At 48.2% G+C, this 20,580-nt stretch overlaps 7 protein-coding genes across 7 annotated transcripts; 3 read left to right on the plus strand and 4 right to left on the minus strand.

Moving 5' to 3' along the window:
* Window positions 1-351: 351 nt before the first annotated feature.
* On the plus strand, window positions 352-2,229 carry BT62DRAFT_1010302 (uncharacterized protein; the record flags this gene model as incomplete). Its single annotated transcript, XM_043177635.1, has 4 exons — window positions 352-444; window positions 492-549; window positions 606-1,243; window positions 1,297-2,229. 4 exons carry the CDS (start codon window positions 352-354, stop codon window positions 2,227-2,229), a joined length of 1,722 nt encoding a protein of 573 aa, XP_043035882.1.
* Window positions 2,230-4,448: 2,219 nt separating this feature from the next.
* BT62DRAFT_1010303 (uncharacterized protein) lies at window positions 4,449-5,222 on the minus strand (the record flags this gene model as incomplete). The annotated part of the gene is made up of 2 exons (XM_043177636.1): window positions 4,449-4,715; window positions 4,899-5,222. The coding sequence occupies 2 exons, from the start codon at window positions 5,220-5,222 to the stop codon at window positions 4,449-4,451; spliced, it is 591 nt and encodes a 196-aa protein (XP_043035883.1).
* A 2,241-nt stretch (window positions 5,223-7,463) lies between these two features.
* On the plus strand, window positions 7,464-8,373 carry BT62DRAFT_380865 (MFS general substrate transporter). The gene is made up of 5 exons (XM_043180712.1): window positions 7,464-7,527; window positions 7,596-7,677; window positions 7,729-8,002; window positions 8,055-8,088; window positions 8,143-8,373. The coding sequence occupies exons 2-5, from the start codon at window positions 7,636-7,638 to the stop codon at window positions 8,204-8,206; spliced, it is 414 nt and encodes a 137-aa protein (XP_043035884.1). The 5' UTR covers window positions 7,464-7,527; window positions 7,596-7,635; the 3' UTR covers window positions 8,207-8,373.
* Window positions 8,374-11,463: 3,090 nt separating this feature from the next.
* Window positions 11,464-13,622, plus strand: BT62DRAFT_1079255 (uncharacterized protein; the record flags this gene model as incomplete). The annotated part of the gene is made up of 9 exons (XM_043179467.1): window positions 11,464-11,736; window positions 11,796-11,924; window positions 12,418-12,492; window positions 12,548-12,601; window positions 12,657-12,716; window positions 12,803-12,964; window positions 13,016-13,140; window positions 13,393-13,435; window positions 13,524-13,622. The coding sequence occupies 9 exons, from the start codon at window positions 11,464-11,466 to the stop codon at window positions 13,620-13,622; spliced, it is 1,020 nt and encodes a 339-aa protein (XP_043035885.1).
* Window positions 13,623-13,956: 334 nt separating this feature from the next.
* Window positions 13,957-14,733, minus strand: BT62DRAFT_1010306 (uncharacterized protein; the record flags this gene model as incomplete). Its single annotated transcript, XM_043177637.1, has 5 exons — window positions 13,957-14,034; window positions 14,105-14,168; window positions 14,218-14,235; window positions 14,288-14,328; window positions 14,365-14,733. 5 exons carry the CDS (start codon window positions 14,731-14,733, stop codon window positions 13,957-13,959), a joined length of 570 nt encoding a protein of 189 aa, XP_043035886.1.
* A 405-nt stretch (window positions 14,734-15,138) lies between these two features.
* On the minus strand, window positions 15,139-16,903 carry BT62DRAFT_380957 (uncharacterized protein). The gene is made up of 3 exons (XM_043180713.1): window positions 16,725-16,903; window positions 15,681-16,593; window positions 15,139-15,606 (listed from the first exon to the last, which is right to left on the minus strand). The coding sequence occupies exons 2-3, from the start codon at window positions 16,563-16,565 to the stop codon at window positions 15,589-15,591; spliced, it is 903 nt and encodes a 300-aa protein (XP_043035887.1). The 5' UTR covers window positions 16,566-16,593; window positions 16,725-16,903; the 3' UTR covers window positions 15,139-15,588.
* Window positions 16,904-18,175: 1,272 nt separating this feature from the next.
* On the minus strand, window positions 18,176-19,904 carry BT62DRAFT_1010309 (uncharacterized protein; the record flags this gene model as incomplete). The annotated part of the gene is made up of 5 exons (XM_043177638.1): window positions 18,176-18,317; window positions 18,371-18,452; window positions 18,480-18,605; window positions 19,406-19,701; window positions 19,849-19,904. The coding sequence occupies 5 exons, from the start codon at window positions 19,902-19,904 to the stop codon at window positions 18,176-18,178; spliced, it is 702 nt and encodes a 233-aa protein (XP_043035888.1).
* Between the last annotated feature and the right edge of the window lie 676 nt (window positions 19,905-20,580).

The raw sequence follows: 20,580 nt of genomic DNA on the forward strand, positions 1-20,580 counted from the left end.
GACACATTTTTGTAATGTATACATTTCATGTCACTAAATATACAAGTGACAATTGGTGAAAATATCCTGGAACTGAAAAGGATGGGTCCCCCGCACTTCGCGGTCCCATACAATTTGTTTTGCATTACCAAGAATTTGACATGACAAGAAATTGTGCTGTCAATGTCATGTCCAGCTGAATGTCTTCGGAAAAATAGAGAAATTTTTCATGTGGCGCTCTGCTTTGTTAGTATAAAGTAGATGCAAACAGTGATATCACCCACCTACTTTTCCCCTTTAGCATGAACTCTGACCAGGATGATGACAGTTTCTTTTGGGGATCAGGACATACAAGTAGCTTGTTCACCGACAATGAAGACCAGGAAGAAGCAGGAGGAGCAGAACAAGCAGGAGCAGAAGAAGAAGAAGAGGATGAGTACAATGATGAGGATCAACATCATGATGGTATGCATATCACTGGAAAGTAGCCATTGGTCTAATCAGGCATCTAGTATCCTGGACACCTCCTTCTGTTGGTGCCATTAGACACCAGATATCTCGTCAAAGCAGGTGCCCCGAGTCCACCCATATTCACGATCATCGTCGATGACATCATCGACATCTAGAACAGAGGGATGAAGAGGATGATGCTCATGGGTCATCCCGTCGAAGCCGGCACCCCGAAATCACTGCTAGTGATGAGGAGGATCATCATCGGAGACGTCGTCACCATCCAGAACAGAGGGATGAAGAGGATGAAGCTCATCAGTCATCCCATCGAAGCACCCCTGGGCCAGCCTCTAGTGACGAGGATGATGGACCTCTGCACCATCGACAAAGAGAAATCAGATATGGAGAATGGGATCCAGATGATGATGTTGATGGGAATAACATTCGCATTCGGGGTGTCCACACATCAAGAGATGTCACATTGGGGGAGTTTGTTCAAGAATGTAGTCAACTTTGGATGCATCAGAATGTTTCAACAAGGAGCATCACACGTCATGGAAAGTATCTCCACTATGTATTGTGTGAGGAATACAGCGAGGATCATTACATCAATCTCACCATGGCTGGAGCTGACCTGCCAGAACCAAAAGTGACATTGACAAGGGACTATGACTCGGTCATTGCAATCTGTGATCGTGTTCCAGATCTGGGAATGCCGATTGAGTTTGCTACTACATATCAGCCGACGATGTCAATGCAAGGTGGTATTAATATCCAAGCACCTTTCAAAATTGTCAATCCACAGAATGGCAAGGTAGCATTTATCATCTAAATGTCAAAGTCTATGCTAAAGCTGATCATATGTAGCTCACAACAAATCCCATGGATCCAGGATGTGTTCCAAATGTCTTCCTTGCCAAAGTCACCCATCATGCATCATTATATATCCTGCTACCGAATTTGGTTCAAAATCTCAAACAGCATGAGGGAACCCCTTCAGTTTCCATCCAGGAGTATGCTGTGCTCTATGAAATATTCATCCAATCAGCAGTACGTTATCAGGATATGACAGCGGCTCGTCTTCCTGCTACCTACAGTTCAAAATTGTTTCAGGCAGGAAGTGGGCAGAGTCATCAGACAAGAAAGCTAACAGAGTTGATCCCTAGTGAATATGTGGAGCGATTGCTAGGAGATTTCAGTGAACGACTGGAGCACCATTCAGATGGATGGGGGATCAGGCACCGTTTTTTGCTTCAGTGGCGAGGGATCAAGGCATTGACAGTGCATGACCCAAGCAATGCAACCGAGCAAGAATACTTCCTGCACCAGGACCATATATTCAATGCTGACATGTTCAGTACTTCTGGTGATGATGTCTTTGTTGATGTTGCACTTGAGCTGTCTGTGAAGGAGGGAGCAGTTATGTGGCGCTCTGATGGCCATGCAGTTGCACTACAGAGACTACTGCAAATGCATCAGACCGAAGCCAACAAGTGGATGTGTTTTGGTTACTACAATTACAAAAGAGATACATGTGCACACCTCACCTCCATCGCAGGATGTCACATCACAACACATACCACACCGCTTGGACAATTCAATGCAACCTTTGTCCAGATGTACACAACCGATAAATGCCTCACCTATGACATGCGGGTGAGCAACAATGCCAAGTTTGTTACTGCAGTCAATCTGATGAAGAAGTCGAAGTACACATACAATGAGTTTCTTGGGAAACTCTATGGTGTCTTCGCAGATGCAGCATGGCATAATGATGTACATGCGTGGATTGAGGCATGAGTTCTGCTGGCTAATGCAGAAGATGTGTTCGCAGATGTGCCAGTTGCGAGTTTCTCAGATCTGGTGTATTGTGTTCCATGGCAAGACTGGTGGTGAGCCCATTTCTAGAAGCTATGTAGTAATGAGGATCAGGGCTAATAGTATCCACAGGCAATTTAAATCCGCCAGAGCTCTCGGATTTGCGATATTGATCCAGTGGCAGAATGAAGAGCACAACATGGACATGCGATACTGTTACTATCCAGTCATCCTGACATGTCTTGTTGCATTTATGGTCAATTTGCTTCATGCATGGCCAGAAGAGCGATCAGGACACAAGATGTTGATGCATGCCATCTGGCCACAAATGTACTGGCAGGAAGATCATCACATGATCCTTCCATGCATGCGAAAGAGAGACAGGACGGATGAGCCAGGACCATATGCAGAGGGAGGACTCTGGTGGATTCCTAGCAGTGTGATTGCATGGCCAACACGGAATGGAGGTGGTACAAGAATACCACGATGCGAGAGTGTCATCCAAGTGCCCAGTGACTCAGGTTGGAATTTGTTGGGCATTAGAAAGACGCTGAATGAGTTCTGTTCTGAAGATAGTCACATGAAGCAGTGACAATTGGTGGAACGGAAGCCAATGGGCCAGGTCATAGGGTGCACGAGGAAAGCCAAGGGTCAACCTGAGGAGCCAATGCTGAAGACAGAAAGGCTAGCTCGATGGATAGAAATGCCAGAAAAATCATATGACTACAGGCCTGATCTGCCACCAGAGGACCGGATATATGACGAACAATATCCAGGGCATGCCAGGACATTTCTGAATCAAGTACTACAGCAATATGTGTCTGACATGCTGCAGAAGGTTGGACGGGTGAAATGTGGATGGGAGCATTCTCCTCTGACACAGAATGAATGGTGGATGGTCGACATCTGTATCATGAAAGAAAATGATCTTGGAGGAGTGTTGACACATGCATGAATGCATGAAGGAACAGAGAGCCAGTGGGATTCACTGTTTGACAACATCTTCCAGACTCCAAATGAACTGAATGCAAGGAAACAACAGTCTGCATGGAGTAACTGGGGAAAGATGAAATCAATAAAGATGTGGGAAGGATTTGTGCATGATATGTCTTCTTCAAGACAAGTGAAAGACATGCGAAGAGCACTGAAAAGGGCATTTGATGAATTCCTGTGGTGTGTTTGGTCTGATAGCACACAGGTGTGTGTTTATGAGAAGTCAGAAGGGGAACTGATTAAACCGGAACGAGTTCGAAAAGAGGCTCTACCATGTTCAGCAGTCCGCCTCATCTGGAATCCATGGATAGAGAACTGGAGATTTGATATTATGAGTGGCCACATACCAGCATTGCGGAATGTTGAGGAATGGGAGGAGAGGGAGGATGAAGAGGAAATCATGTCGATAATTGAGAGGGAAGAAAGAGAGAAGCAAAAAGAGATGGACATGCAGGAAAGAGAAGATCACATTCTCCAAGAGTGCAGAGAAGAAGAGGAATCCTCGGAGGATGAAGTGGAGCTGGACATCAGAAGGCAAATAACAGATGAAAGGGAACCGATCACTATGGAAGGGAACAGAGGGATGCTACTGGGGGAGCCCATTGTATCACCCAGTCGGCATCGAAGTTGACAAAGGGAGAAGGGGAGCAAAGAAGATGTTGGAATACAATGTCAATGAAACAATTAGTCACATATTCTGATCATTTCAAAGTATATTGACAAAAGACATGATAGCAAATTGAACAAATTGTTACGGTGCTATTTTCACTCCGACAGATGAAAAGAAGCCTGCAAAGAAAATCGGTCATGTACTGCGGACTGTACACGCTACCTACGCAGTTGCTAAATGATAAGAATGGTGATAATTGGAGAATCGGTAATGTACCACAGACTGTATATGCTACCTATGCAGTTTCTAAATGGCAAGAATGGTCATATTTCAAGAATCAGTCATGTACCATGGACTGTATGTGCTACCTACGCCATTTCTAAAACACAAAAATGGGCATATTTCGAGATTCGGTCATGTACCGTGGACTGGATATGAGCCCTATGTAGATTCTAAATGGCAAGAATGGACATATTTCGAGAATCGGTCATGTACTGTGGACTGTACATGCTACCTACGCAGTTGCTAAATGACAAGAATGGTGATAATTGGAGAATCAGTAATGTACCGCGGACTGTACACGCTACCTATGTGGAATCTAAATGACAAGAATGTGCATATTTCGAGATTCGGTCATGTACCGCGAAACAAATGTGCTCCCTACGCCCATGTCATGTGCAAATGGCCGTAGACTTGATGTACCGCAAAACAGACATGCCCCCTGCCAAAGCGCACTGACCATGCACAAGAAGGACCGTGTGCGTTCGCGGTACCGGCCTGTGCATGGTCCGTCCTCAGAGCGAGGCATCCGTCGTATTTCGCAGTCCCACCACTGCTGTTCTGTGTACCGCCGTTGGTTTAAACCCTAACTTAGGGTTACTTCTGAGGTTCTTCCGAGCAATTCATGTACCGCCTACCTATAAGGACGTTTGCTTGCTTTGGGTAAGCCGTACGTACTGGGTTATTCATTTTGAGATACTCATTAATCACTGGGTTATAGCTGTCTGCAATAATAATCCCTGCATCTCCTCCTCTGCTTGCTTCTAACCAATCTAGGACTCTTGTGGACATATGGAAGCATGAATGTTACTGCGAAGGATCCCGTGGGTCTGATTATTGCTTTATCGATCTTCATTACGCCGAATCGCACGGCTCCCTTGACTGTCGATTGACATATATGTGATTTAATTTGCATCACCCGTACGTGTTCAAAGTAATATTCATCCGGGTCCGAGTGTATGTTTTCGTCCTTTCTGGTAATATATGGAATGCTAACATTGAAATCGATCCACCTCAGGATGGCATGCGATGGTAATGGAGGCTGACATAGAGACGAGGGAGAGAACGTCTTTTCCTGGGAGACGAAGGCCATGCTATAGCATACAAGCAGACGGAAAACCAACACGTTGGTATCCGTGGAGTAGGCTTCCAGTGTTCATGTATCAGATGCCCCTCATTCCTGGAGATTCATCCCTTCCTGAACTCATCGCTGCTTTCTCACTTACAGAAATGGACCAGAAAGCAATGAAGGACAAGGCGGCGTTCTGGTAGAGGATCAGTTTCAAGGACCGACGACTTTTACCATCATCGTCGGTTGTCGCTGGTGAACTATACCGTGCTTATGCTCCGTGTTCGGCGCTGGTAGAATGTCAAATTATCGAGAAAGGGAAGCTGACAAAACGGATGTTGAGCAGGCATGCCAGCATGAGCTCTGCTCACTAACCTTGCTTCACCTATCCTTGAAACATCCATCATAGTTGAATGGAGCACAGAAAAAAATTCAGGATAATACCCTGATACGACCACTTCACCAATTCGATCCATGATCTGGCCTGTGGATATAACCGGCCTAACTCGTTGTTACGCTATTCCACGCACCGACCATTCTCTTGCTCAAACAGAGAGAAAGAGAGACTGATGTCTTACACATTTCGCCTTGAACAGAAAGGGCGTCGTCCTGGTGGTTCTTGTCACAGAAGAAATATAGCAGGTTGTAAGCTCGCTAGTCGCCATGGAAAATGATTGACAACAACATTGTCACCTTTAAACACCGTGTATTTAGTAGAATCTTTTTTTCTGCCTTGAAAATAATATTCAGCACATGAATAGACTATGAAAATGATCCTCTTGCCTTCTGGTTCCATGTCGGTCAATCTATCTAAGCGCTTTCTGGAGGATAAGGCATGGAATCTTAATATTCACCTACTCCATGAGCCTCAACCGAACACTGTTAAATTTAAGGCTAAAAAATATTGTGATGGTAGAATTCCCTCTAACGATGCTTGAATCTAAGAAGAGATCCAGTCGCAGAGATAACCACGGCACAAAGTCGACCGAGATCAGCACCACAGCTCAATGACAAAGTTAAGCAGAGAATCCTAAAAAAGCATAGTAGTCATTCAAGGTTCAGATCGAGCGAAATGTCATGAGCCAAGGCGGTTCACTTGAGTCGAAACTACTATTAACCTACGACTTGGGAAATTTGTGCCTAGAACCAGTCAGAGGATAACAACAAAAGTACGATTCCTTTTGCGTTCACCTCACCATCTCTTTCCGCCATGGAAAGACTCAGCACTGAAAGCCGACACAAAGTTCATGATGTTTAGGAAGAGCTGTGACAGTGACAGTGACAACTCGATCTGGCCTGGCCCGGTGATTCCCTTTCAAGCTTTCAGTCTCGCAACTACATCGAACCCGGGTCATATTCTTGAGCTTCCTTTTTTCTTCCTCCTAGAAAAACAGCCAGCGTTCAGGGATATTGGGACCCACCAGTCTAGCCGTTTTCCGGACGACTGCCAGTTGCACAGCAAAAAGAGCGAGAAGCAATAACAAGCCGCAAAATAGGCATAAGGGAGTTCCAGGGTGCCAGAGCTATCGCCTTCGACATTTTCAGTTTGTGGGTCTCATCTTTCCATCAGCGATGGCATTGGGTTTTTGATTTTGAATCCGGCATCTATATGGAACGTTATTATGCTTATCTTGGGACTTTCTCATGCTGTTCACCATCTAGATCCAACGCTTTCGCATGAAGAAAATGGACGTCTACCGATCTCATGTATCCCCAGGATAGAGCGGTAGATTGCCTCGGGCAGTTTCGTTAATAATCTAGAAGCTTCAATAATTTACGGTATGTTTTATCATTCTCGGCTACAATCACTTTTGTTAATCCAGGCTCGTTATATGAGGCCACCGTTGCCTAATCAATGGCTCTCACAATGCGAATATGTTTGTAATAACTCCCAACTATAGTATGAAAATTTCGCAAGCAGGAAGGTAATGGGATCTGAAACAAAAAATGCTTAAGAAAGCTTACGAAGATGAAGAATACTTCGTGATTGAATGCTAAATGTTCACAGCACCTTTGTCAGCATCACAAAGGATCGAACGACATCCAGCAGGCTATACTAAATGGTACGAAATGAAGATGTTGGAGGACGAACGCACCGTCAAGAGGGAGGTTGAATACCTTGGCGCCAAGGCAAAGATGAAGGACAAATTGTCCTCATAAAGTCTTACACTGATCGTTACAGCCTCCTTACCAGCCTGCGCAGCATTCCAAAATGAAAGAGCACTGCTCCCTTTTCATCACCTGACGACTTCAAGAAGGGAACTCCAAGTAATGAAGAGATATCAACATCCGAACATCTCTTCGTCGTTGAATGTGTCGTGGAGAAGAGGTATATTTGCCACTGCCCCTGCCGTCGAAGCAGGACAACAAGCTGACTCCGGTTCATTTCACTGGCAGACTGCCTCGATAGCTGGATCTCCAGATCATCCCCAGTTGCATGTCCATTTATACCCTCAATTTCCTCGCCCGCGCCAATATTGTACGCCGATCTGATGATGCCCGATCGTTCTCTTAATTAATTATTTGTCAGGGAAATGCAAAAATCCTTAATGCCGACAGCGGTGACTCATTGTTGGAGGTCCTTGACATGACAAGTGGCCAGTTCTCCACTGTGCTGACAGTGTTTTTCATTTCTTATGCACTGTTCGAGACGCCGTCGAATTACATGCTCAAGCATTTCTCTCCTCCGCATTGGTTTGCGTTCCTCATGGTCGGGTGGGGCGGAACGGATATGATCATCTCGTGCGTCAAGAGCTACAGTGCGCTGATGGGACTTCGGTTTCTGCTTGGAGCATTTGAAGCAGGTATGTCACAGAGGCATTTTAGCAGGACAGGAATGTCTCATCACCATCACAGGGTTCTATCCGGGAATAATCTACTTTCTCACCTTGTCAGTTCTATTTTCGTGTTCTGTACTATTCTCTGCTGACCGATTGCCTGATGGCTGGTACCGACCGCAAGAGCATGCTCTTCCTCTCTCTCATCTCCTCCCGTGCATCACTCACTAGTGCTTTCAGAGGTAGCATAGCGTAGCGTGTTGACCTCATTCATGACTCGAAAGGCTTGGAAACGTGGCGGTGATTATTCATCATTGAGGGTGCATCATCATTTGCTCTGGTGGTGGCGGCATACTGCTTCTTTCCTGCACATCCCCAGATGGCTCCTTTGCTATCTGTGAAGAAAAGAGTGCTTGGTGTCTGCGTTCCCTTTTCGAGGGTCTACCATTCCGCACCGACCATTGTACATGGACTCGGATACGAAGGACTACGTTCTCGATTGCTTACCGTGCCACCTTTCGCCATAGGCCTTTCTAGCGACAGTGACCTGCTCTGTATTTGTAGATGGATATGAAGCATGGTCGACATTTACTTGGATCCCTATGGTTGTTTCCGGTGTCATCTCCTTCGTTTGTGGTTTGTTCAGTTCCGAGTTATCTTCATCTCAGTTGGAGTGATTAACATTGTAACATATAGGCATACTTCCACCTATGGCATTCAAAATACACTAAGCTATACTGCATCTTTTCACAATGTTCTCCATGGTCTGCAATCCATAACATGTCTTACTGTCGATCTTCGAAATACAGATATCACGATTCCTTCGATGTTGAGTGTGTAAAACCAATGGAGCATTCCTATTGGCGGATGCTTTTGTTAACCTCGTCCTCCGCGTGGTGTATCGGAGACGAATCAGGACATGGAATCCGGAAGTCAGCCATGGAATGTTTCAGGTGGTGGGCCCGTATAGAAGATTCAGGAATTATTTTCGTCCGCTTAACAGGCTGCTTCTTCGTGTGATAGAGCCGCTTACAGAAATGATGCCCCGTTCTTTTTCTTTACCGACTTCGTGTTCGCTGTGATCGATGGGAGCCCATCCTGGTCAGAGAATCCGTAGACCACTCGCATGACAACGCTTTTTGTGCAGACTAAATTTTTTCTGTTTTTTTTTTGGTGTTTTGATCTCTTCCGTCTTGATGTGGACACCGGGAGTTGAGGCGACAGCGATTAGCAGAGTTACAAAGGCATTCAACTTCATTGTACAGCCAGCCGTCATGATTATTATGGGGCTTGTCATTCCCATCAAGAAACGTTCAATATGTTGCAGCACGACACATGACAAATGCTGAGGTGTACATATAAGGGCATGACAAGAGAAGCTCCTGACATCGGATCTTCATCAATCACTGTGCTCCGATTGGGTTCATTCGTGGAACATGCAATCTGAGGATTCAATACATCTCGCAGCGAAAGACATCACATAGTAAGTAAGTAAACAGGAAATACCAGCCTCCGGACGTGACCTGTCGGTCTGTCCCTAATCGCGATTCTTAAAATAGCACCCATCACCGCCGAGGGAATACTTCCGTCTAGACCTTAGGATGGCCCGCGGTCTGAAACGGTGGTGACCAGCTGCATCCAAAGGAGTACCGAATGAAAGAAGATTAGCAAGATTGTGGGATCTATAGGAAATCGAATCTAATTGAACCATTATCAGATCCGGAATGATGAGATGTACCAATGTAGCCGAAGGGCAACCCCCCGTGGTTGGTTCCAGAACGTCAAGCATCAAGCCTTGGAGCTGAATTGACCAATTAAGAGCCATTTAGGTATTCCAAGAGTTTGATTGATTTTGAGACTCCTGGATTGATTCTTTCTCTGTGAGTCATTTTGCATGGATCTCCTTATTTGAGGGCAGCTTGAAGCACCTTGAATACAGTTTTGTACAATTTCTGTCGATAGAATCGCTAATGATTTGAACATCTTTGAACATAGAGTATACAACGTGGACTGTATATAGAATCTGAAATGCAATTATACCCATGTACATACATCATGTATTCCACCCGAAACCGATACCATGGCGCTGATTATCCCTCGGTCCTCGTTCCAAGGGCTCCTCATCCCCAGCCATATCATGAAGGATGCCCGGCCCCTTCCATCTCCCCGTATCAAGAGAACACCATTGACAACTTTTATTTTTCTCGAGCTGATCGTCGAAGCCTGTAGCTAGAATCATAAGCACAACGGTAAGTGCCAGTTTCAAGCATCTTGCTTGACCACACAAAGCCAGTTAAGTTTCCCGTTTCACGAAATACTAGCCCGGCCAAAAAGTCTACAGCGTCATCCAGTTATGAAAATTCATCTGAAGTGCGGTTAGGTTGACGGGTGACATCGCGCAGCGAAAACACGGCCCGCTGGGGCAAGTGCAAAAACAGAGTAGGACTGTCGACGGCAAAGGAGGGTGTTTCATGCCCTTGTCAAAGCCCGCCCCTCCTCAGTTACTTCTACGCCATACGAACTTCAGCATACTAGCGCAGACACGAATAGCCTTGTGCCCCCGATGAAGATAGCATGAGCTAACAAAAAATCTGCGAGTCTGTGAAATCCTACCGCCTTCGTGCTTGGCAGGCAGTCGATAAGGAATGCTCTGTGAGTCGGGATGATCAGTATGCACGCCTTATCGAACGTTACCGACTGAGTCGTTCTAAGATATGTGTAAGTATACAAGGATAGTCCTCGAGCCAGTAGTCCTTCATGAAGAGAAGTCTCCGAGTGTCTTCGTTCAAGCCAAGAGCGTGGTGAATTTTTGTTCATATAAGGTGTCTAGCCAAGGAAAACATCGCTCCGTAACTCCACATCAAGAAACAAACAATTCGAGTGCATAGATACATATCTCCAGAATAGGAACTACATACAGCTAGATGATCAGCAAGGGAAGTTCGAACCTGACAATAATGGATTTAGTTATTATCGATACCTCGCGAACGATTAGTCTGGGCGCATAGGACAAGGATCGGGAAAAACCTGACCCCCGGCCCGGGCATTTGTGTCCGTTTACCATCACTCCAACCGGGAGGAGCCGGTTCGCACTGCCCTTTTGCCTTTTTGCTTCCGGTTACCAATACTATCGTCCTTGCAAATCTCAACAGCGACTTTCGCGGGTAATCCGTGCCCCCCCACCCCCCTTTCGGTGATCAAGTAAGAATAACCATTCTCGTAAGAAAAGGAACAAATCCATCAGACGCAGAAAAGCGTTGAGGAATGCATGTTCTTTCAAGTCCTTTTTTTCTTTTTCCCAGGTCAGGTCGGCCAACAAAACACCGGTGATGCGTTACTAGTGTATACCCGAGTCGGACCCTGCTCATCTCCCCTTCCGCCCTTCCAAAATTGGGTGTTTCCCTGCAGATAATTTGACTAAGCGATACTACGCATTACTACAGTCGCCTCCCTCATGACCCATAGCTCCGAATGGGAATGGAGGGGTTATGGGTTATAAGGGAGGCGACTGTAATACTCTTGGCGCTGCTTCTGAGGTCCGAGAGGTAGCATCAGACGGATTTCAACCCACCCCCCCCTCCTCTCAATGCCCGCTAGCAATAAAGCCTATCCTCCCACGCCAGATTAAAGTTTCGTTTCTCGTCGTCCCTCCAGAATTGAATATTGATCCTTGTTCTGTTCCCGGGGGGATCCTGTATCCAATCAGTTCTAACGCTTCGCCCATACCTCTCTCCGGCAAAGCCTATTTCTCGCTGCCCAACGTAGGTATGCACCTTTACTTGGAGGAACTATTTATGTTTTTGTGTATGCGCGCGCCGAGTACCCCGAACGCTCAGAACCCCCTGACCAACCTAATTCAATTCTGATTTGCAGATTCAAAACAGAGTCGCGCCAATTGTATGATATACAATTTTCGAACGTTAACGGTGCACGTCAAAGGTGGGTGCTGGTTGGTATGGCTGTTTTTTTCCGCACCTCCATTCGACTTCTGTGAGTGAGCCAGCCCCTAGACCTCATCCCGACTCGCCAACACGGCATCTAGACATCTCAGAAGAGAGGACGGCGATCATCTCAGCATTGGAAAAAAAAAACACAAATCAAATGAATCATGTCCCTGCGTGAGAGGTATTTCACCTCCAAATTGGTTGTAAATTCTCGCCGAGTCGGAAGAGTGGTGGAGGTGAGTACGACAGCCCAAGCCAAAAGTGCGTCGGAGCCGCGAACACCTGAGAAAGAAAAAAAAAAACACGCAAGATCCTCGCTCCGGATATTTCGGAAATTAAGGGCGATCATGGGAAGAGGTCTTATCAATATCAGTGCTTTATTAGCAGTGGTCGTCGTTTCCTAGTGTTCATTGTACGCGTTCGCTGTGAGCCATCGGATGAGTTCAGATACCGATGCCTGATGGCAGATCTAAAAATCGAACTAAAAACTCGTTTCAGGTTCCCGCCGCGAACGCCTCGATCTTCTCCAGCCTAGCTCTTAATAGGGGCTGCCAGCTCGTCGTCATCCCGAGAGTACGCACAGTATTTCAGTTCCTCCTCGCAATAAATAGCTCTGGTGTGTCTGCAGACACATCTCCGCTTGAGATCGACGCACGTCGCTACAACGATGTACATATTTCAGGTTAACGGAGGTCCCTCTCCCTCTCCTGCCCGGCCGTGCCCTGATTGACGTTCAGTTTTCCCGATATCGATCGTTCATTCCCATCGCTCCATTCAACTCGCCTCCACGTCCGAATGTACACACCCACACTAACCGTCCTTTTCTCCAAATCAGACTCGAGGCGTGTCTTCATCCAAGGATGATTGGTAGATAACCATGTAGAACGGGACATGGTATCTCGTGGGCGAAATCCCTGCGCCGCGTACAAAGGCCCCACTCGGACCGAGACTGCTTAGCCCTCCATGCGATGGCTATCATATGCGCGAACACCCGACACCGACACCGACACCGCAGTGTCCAATCTTCCCCCGCAGTCCCACCAACGTAATAAACGCTCTCGTGAAAAAAAAAAGTACTTGACGACCGCCATCATAGAACGACGACCCCCCCGCCCTAGTCTATTCCTCCCAATATAGACATCTCTCCAACACGCCCACCTCTTTGCCCATTCCCGCTCCCCTATCCTGGGTATACGCCCTCACATACATATATGAACTCGGGTAAGTGCTATGCCGTGGGCTCCTACTTAATAGAGATGTGTCCCCATATGAAATAAAGTTGTGGGTCCGTGAAGTCGCTTTTGATTGCAAGACTAAGAGTAATGTAATCGTTCATTATTTGAAACGTTCCCATCTTCCATCATTTCGTCAGCGGCAAAGGTGGGTGGGAGCGTTGATATATTGAAGCGGAGAAGCAGCTAGAAAGGCGGGATGAGGAGGAAACAAGAGGTCTAGTAAATTTACGAAGAGTAGGAAGGTCGAGCAGGAGAAAGGAATCGTCGACGTTGAGTTCAAAGTGCGTCGGAGCCGTGAACGCCTGAGAAAAGATCCTCACTCCAGATATTCCGGGCGGTCGTGGGAAAGGTGGTTATTGCTCTTTGTAGAGTGCTCCGCCTTCGTTGGCACCGGACGAGTTTCAAATACCGATTGATCTACAAATCGTCGTTTCAGGTTCCCGCTCCCGCCTCGATCTTCTCCTCTAACCAATTCAGAATCCAACTCTTAATCTTAATAGGGGCTACCAGTTCCTCCGTTCTGAAAAGAAAGACCTCAGAGTCACAGGACTGCGCATAGGAATTCACTTTGTCCCTCCTCGTAATTCAATAGCTCCCGTTTACGTTTTAGTCTGCACCTCTTCTTTAAGATCGACGCGCGTCGTTATAACGATGTACATGTTTCAGATCAAGTCTCCCGCTCAGGTTCCCTCCCACTCATTCAATCGCTCCATTCACCTCGACGCTGTGTCTGAATTTACGCACCATTCCCTCCCAAACTAGAGTCGAGGTGCATGATTCGATCCTAGCGCAGCACTGTATTCTAAGGTGACGCATCCGCAGTGTCTACCCACTCTTCCTCGAATTGAGAGCGCAGTCTCTCCAACGTAACAAACGCCCTCTCGTAAAAACGTACTTGACGACAGCCATCATAGCACGACTCCTCCCATCACAGCAGTACTCTATTTCACGGTCGCATCGCATCTTTCTCCCTCCTTCTCCTCTTCTTCCCTCTCTCGTAGTACACCAGGCCTCCTGATTGATGTTCAGTTTCCCTTCCTGAAGTGAAAAGAAAGTAAAGCACAGTCCCTCAGCCCGGGACCTACGCGTAATAATTCGAAACCTAGATGGCTATCATGCGCGCCACCCCCGACGGTATACATATAACATGCTCTCGTGAAAACCCACCTGACGACTGCCATCAAAGTTCAACGAAACCCAATCATAGTACCATGACGTCGCTTTTGATTCCAAGCGTAAGAGGAAGATGAGTAAATCGTTCAAACAGAGGACACAGCAAACACAGCAAAACGTGATATCCTGAAACGGAGGAAGGCAGACGCCGAGGAACAAAGCACTCTTTAGTCAAACAGCAAGTTAGATCCATAGCCACACCGATTGGGGGGTCGTCATAGCACGACGACCCTCCCAATCGTTCCCTCCTACAGACACCGCCTTTGCTCCAAAGTATTGCCTGCCTCTCTTGCTGCGCCCTCGGATAACCACCCCCCCCATCACCCCGTCCCGTGCCGTCCCAGAACAAAGACAAGGGACGGGAGCCAGGGGACAGAGAGATTGAAACAACAATCAGGAAGAACATGTAAAACGTGAGTCATCGTTGGCGAAACTGAGAGAGACCGAACGGTGGAACAAGTAAACGGCCAAGGCGAAAAGAACGGCACGCCGTTATCTTGACGTCGGGCCGAGCATGTAAGAAAAAGAGCGTAGTTTTTTTTTTTCCGGTGGAGGAAAGGGCAGGGCGGGGAGGGTTGTACATGTACACCAACCGCGAAACATGTGAGCACAGATACCGATTTTCCCCAAGTGACTGTCTGTCAGCCCAGCTTGTCGTCTCTAAAAAAAGAAAAAAGAGGCTTCTCTTCAGGACTGCGCTGTGCACACAGTCCCAGTATCTCCCCAGGCCCACTCGAGAACGTAGATATACACTGAAGCTGAAGATAGACCCCTCGTTGTCGGCCGTACTTTAGGACTGTGCCCGGTCATCGATTAGAACGAATTTTGCAAAGGAGGGGGCGGTACAAGAGAAAAGAGAAGAAGCTTTCCGTGGTTGATTAGAAAGAAACTCGCCGCTCCCCGTGTAAGGTACTGGAAGGAAAAAAAAAAAAACTCCAAGATATAAATGTACCCGAGAATAAAGAAAGACCCCCCCTCCTAGAACAGAAGGGGCCCCATTTGATTCAGGTGGCGGCGGTTTTTGAGAATGCAGATGTTCCAGAGCCGAGCCTCAACCGAGAATTCAGCGTAAGCCCATGATAAACTTACCCGAAACCGGCTACCGGCTAACTCAAAACCCGAATGCCAGCTCACTTGCATTGAATAAATACGGATTTTGCGTCATCCATACAGATTATCTACTTCAATCAAATTAAAAAAAAAAAGACAATGCTCAATGCGGGAAAACGAGCGTAAGGTGGGCTTCGAGTCCGAAAGAAGGTTACGAGAGGATATACAACAGAGCGGCGGGGGTTCTACATATTTTGCAGGAGGGTATAACGAAACGGGGTTGGATGCTCAGACCATCATAGCAAAGGCGGCAGCACCAGGAGCCCCCCCACCACCGACGATCATCCCCTCATAGGCATCATACCCTCCACTCCTCGGTCTCTGATACGCGTCAAACGCAGGAGGCGGCGCAGCGAATCGTTTCTCCTCAAAGAAGGGTTGGGCGGACCCTCCATAGTAAGCAGCAGCAGCAGCGGGAGCCACGATCGGCGTATAGTTCTCATACCCCATCTGCGGGTTCTCAAAGTGCATGTTAGTCGGGCTCGCAATGACAGGAGAGCGCCCGTGTCCGTGTCCATGTGCGTGAGGGTGGTGGCCGTGGTACATGGTGGTCGCGGTCGGAGGTGGCGGGGGAGGAGCGTCATCGTACCCACTACCCATAGGCCCATCCTCGTCGGCATAGTCCTCCTCCTCACCAGCGACACCGAGGACCTCCAGCTCGCCCGAGATGATCATCCCGAAGCCTTCGCCACGCACAGGCTCCTCGACCCGTGGCACAGCAGCGCGGTCCCTCCATTCGTTGAGCTCCCGTCTGAGAGCGTCGGCCTCCATCTTCATCGCGCGAAGCTCGCGGGCTGCGAGGAGGCGATGACGCCGGGAAGCGTGCACGTGCGCGATGGAGGAGTTGACGATGCTGGATTTGGAGGGGCGGCGGATCTGGGAGAGATTGGGAAGAAGCGCGGCGAGGTCGAGGAAGCGGCCGTTGAGGGTCTCACGGCGCTGGCGCTCGACAGCATTATGGGTGGCACGGCGTTCAGCGGTGTTGGCGCGGCGGGAGGGTTTGCGTTTGCTGGGGGCAATGCTGGGCGGGGCGGCAGCGTCGGGGGAGAGTGGGAGGGTGGGGCTGGTGGGTGTGCGGGGGTTGGAAGAGTCCGAGTTGTCGGAAGCGGGAGAGTTGGGGTGGGACATTGTCGCGAGCTGGGCTCAAGCGTTGCTGCTGATGATGATGATGATGATAATGATAAAAGTGTGTTCGGTGTGGGCGGAAAGTGAGGAGCCGGCAAGGGTCGCGAGATCTGTAAGTGATCAATGCTAGTTGCTAGTTGGAAGCTGTTCAACCGTACTCACTCCAGGCGTTATCCTTAACCGACGAGGTTTAGCGGGAGGGAGAGGGGGAGAAGGGGGAAGGAGGTAAAACGAGCGAAGCGATAAGGGGAAGAGAGGATCACTGGGGGGGAGGCAAGCTTTTACTTTTCGTTCCTCGATCCTCTCCTAGTTATCTGGCCCCCACGAGAGATGCCCGTACACACGCACAAATACACAAACACGCACAAACTCGAACCAGTTTGCTTCGGCCCTAGATCGGGTGCCGGATCTTCGGTCACAGTGGCGCAATCTAACCAACCTGTCGTCGCCCTTCTATCATCAACGTTAATCATGGATCGTAACCCCCGATGACCGAATACCCTCCCGACATTTCACCCCCCACCCCCCCCTTCGCCCCTCCTCTTACGTCCCCGGGCCGCCTCCGTCGGAAAAAACTACGCTTTTTTTCAATGCCCAGGCTAGGCTCGGCTGCTCGTCCCACCGTCTATCTCACATAGCCAGGCCTCAATCCGACGGACAAGATACGGCGCCGTTCTCTTCACCTTGGGCGTTTACTTTCCACCTTTGCCTTTCCCTGCACTGCGACGCTTAGATGAGATGCGGTCTTTCAGTTTCGAGTTGTAGACACCAACAGCTCTCACACGCTGCTTGCCAACGATGACTCGCGTTTTAATCCTACCGACTTGACTCTGATCACTGAGGTCAGAGCTCTTTGTTTTAATCTGCCTCCCCCTTCTTTCGCCTCTCCTCTCCCTGTATGCCGGGGATGGGAACACGGCTCCCGTCCTCGCTCGTGCGTCTTCTTTCCCAGGACGGAATGATGCGCGAACGGAATGATGGATGCTGGTGAATGATGGATGACTCTTACGAATAATGACCCACGATCGCATTCATCCGGACACAGCTCATAGGCAAGGGGACGTTCTGACGGGAAGAGTTTGCTGCTCGATGAGTATTTTTAACGATGACGTCGACTAGTGAGTGTGTGTCTGTTCTTGTTTCTCTCATCCTTCCTTGTCCACTTCAATGTATCAAACGCTCCCACCTTTACCGTGCTGATGAATACGAAAGATGGGAACATTATTGGCAAATGATTTCAACGATTCCTCTTGGAATCCAAACCATCTTCACGGACCCAAAAATTTATTCGATATCGGACAATCTTTCCCATCATCACAGAGGATAATGCTCACAGAATTCGAATAAGGACTCACAATCTCACAGAGTCATGATGGGAGCATTTTGGCGCTGGTGAGTACTACTACTACTACTTGCGGCTTGACTCGTCATCCCGGCCGGCTCTGCGTGTCCTCTAGCCGGAATGATGCGCTCACGGAATGATGCGATGATATATCCCCGCATACAAAATGATGGGAAACGCCCTACCTGATTTAACTCTTCCTCTTCCTCTTACTCAAATGCGACTTTATGGAATCCCTATTAAGGAATAGCACTTAACAGACTCCATATGTCTATCTGAGCACAACCGCGCAGCAAGCAAACGATATCCAGAATAGCTGAGCGGGAATGGGAAAAGAGGCAGGCGATGCTTCGAACGTCTTTTTCCCACGTTGGAGAGACTGCGCTCTCAATTCAAGGAAGGGTGGGTAGACACTGCGGATGCGTCACCTTGGAATAGAGTGCTGCGCTGGGATCGAATCCTGCACCTCGACTCTGGTTTGGGGGGGAAAAAATCGTGCATAAATAGACACGGCGTCGAGTTGAACGGCGTGAGGGATGTCGGAAAAACTGAGTGTCAATCAGGCACAGCGCCACCCCCGACTAGCAACGCTCGTCGATAAGCTGGCAGTCCCCTATTCAGACTAAAGATCGAGGGCGGGAAGCGAGAACCTGAAACGCGTTGGGGCCCGATTTTAGATCCGCCATCGGGGGACTCTGTATCTGAACGAAGGCGGAGTACCCTCCTATAAAGAGCAATGATAAGAAAAAAGTTCGAAAACTTGCATGTCAGACAGTTGGCGCGACTCGTCGAAATTATATTGGATATTTATTTCGATGATGCGTACACAAAATATAAATAGCCGAGGGTTTAGTATTTTCCCTAGTTAGTACCTATTTGGGCGGTCTTTACTGTTTCTTTTTATCGCCCAGGGATCAAAGCAACGGGACAGATCAGGCCATAAAATCGCCGCCGGTACCCGTTATGCATGTGTGGGGGTTGGCGCGTCTCACTCTATGGCTCATGCTCAGGTTTTGATCTGGAAAAACGCTTTTGTAGATCCCTGATTTCATCGTTATGCCAAACTGAAGATGCGTAAATGTTACACGGGAGCTAGTAGATCAACTGAATTCCTGACGTCGCCCGATGCTCTACAACAGCTGCCCCCTACAACGGCCATCTGTCTAGAACAAGGAAACGAACGAACGAACGAGGGTGGATGGTAAGACTTTACGCTGCCTCTTCACTCATCCATCCATTCGAAATGTTGGGCGGTATCGGTATCTCTATCTCCCTTTCTCTTGTTTTATATATATATAAGACCTTCGCTCCTCAACTCTTGGCCTCTTCGTGTGGGCCCTCACTCATACAGGGCAGGGGAGAAGACGACGCTCGTCACCCATCTGCGTTACACTGAAATTGACCAAAACAGGGCCGTCAAGGACCTTTTTCTTTTCTTCCATACACTACTGCAGAAGAAGCTGCTTCGTCGGGCGGTACAGAATACAGAAAGATCACGAACAGACAAGTAGACTCGAACCAACACTTTTCGCGGGGTTGACGGGCCAGAAGAAAGTTGAATTGAATTGGGAGGAGGTTGTGAGGGAGCAACTTAATGTTCCCCGTGCGCAGTCCAAAAGTGTCGGAGGGGGGGAGGGGGGAACTTTTAGTAGAGCTAGATTTGAGGGCGGGGCGGGAGTTGGTTCGGATCGGGATTCGAGAACTCGGTACCTGAAGTCGTCCGATGGCTTACCGAATATCCCTACAAATATTTGATCCGTATTATGGATCCCAAAAACGGATCCCGAACCGGATGCCCTGATACGAGATCGGAGGGGTCGGATCCCCCTACCGAATTCTGGACATGCAAGGAAACAGTTTATCCAGATATTACGGAAGAGCGAAAAATAAAATACCCATTCTAGCACACATAAGCAGTAGCATTTCGTTGCTGCTCGCACCTACGGTCTGAGGAGATCCAGAACGCCGAAATGAATTCCGGGGTCAACGCCTATACCCATCCAAGTACTTAAATCGTCGGCCCCTTCTGATTGTGCGGAGTGCGAAACCTTCGTTTTTTTTTCTTTTCTCAGGGCTCCGGTATGGTTATCCCTCTCTTCACCCGCTCACTGCTTTACAACCGATTTTGTTTTCGTATTCGTTACGGAAGGGACAGATTTTTTTTTTCCAAAGGCGATGCGAGAATGATCGCCGTCCCCGCCCCCTTCAATGCTGTGTTGAGAAAGTTCAACTCGCAGATATAGTCCGCAGCCGAGGTGAATGAATTGATAGGCAGCACGGAAGCGGTCGCATACCCAAAAACCCACTTGCGCGGAGGGGGGGAAACCCCCGAGACAAAAAAAAGCTCACATGAGAACATAAACCTCGCCTTTATGACCAAGCCGGAAGCGCTGCATACAACAAACAGAGATCCACAACAGGGAAAAAGGAACAAGATCATTTTCTTTTTGCTGATGGAAAACTTTATTCTGGCGTGAGAGGGATTGTTCTTTAATTGCTAGCGGGCAGCGACTCACGTCCCCGTCTGATGTCTCGCAAAATCTACCTGAAGCTGGGCGAGCTCTCGGATCAGCCAAGATGGGATACTGCGCGCTTGATCGACATAGGGGACAGGAATGCAATGGGAGAAAATCAGGCGCACCCGCGAATATGTATTGGCAACGCAACGCATCACCG

The sequence above is a fragment of the Guyanagaster necrorhizus genome (genome assembly GCF_019112545.1).
Source record: "Guyanagaster necrorhizus MCA 3950 unplaced genomic scaffold BT62scaffold_29, whole genome shotgun sequence".
Taxonomy (NCBI): Eukaryota; Fungi; Basidiomycota; class Agaricomycetes; order Agaricales; family Physalacriaceae; genus Guyanagaster; species Guyanagaster necrorhizus.

Coding starts and splice junctions, on each gene's coding strand:
- BT62DRAFT_380957 (XM_043180713.1), bottom strand. CDS start 16,565: ATGTCCCACCCCAACTCTCCCGCTTCCGACAACTCGGACTCTTCCAAC.
- BT62DRAFT_380865 (XM_043180712.1), top strand. CDS start 7,636: ATGTCCATTTATACCCTCAATTTCCTCGCCCGCGCCAATATT. Junction 7,678..7,728: donor TCCTCGCCCGCGCCAATATT/GTACGCCGATCT, acceptor ATTATTTGTCAG/GGAAATGCAAAAATCCTTAA. Junction 8,003..8,054: donor GCTTGGAGCATTTGAAGCAG/GTATGTCACAGA, acceptor TCACCATCACAG/GGTTCTATCCGGGAATAATC.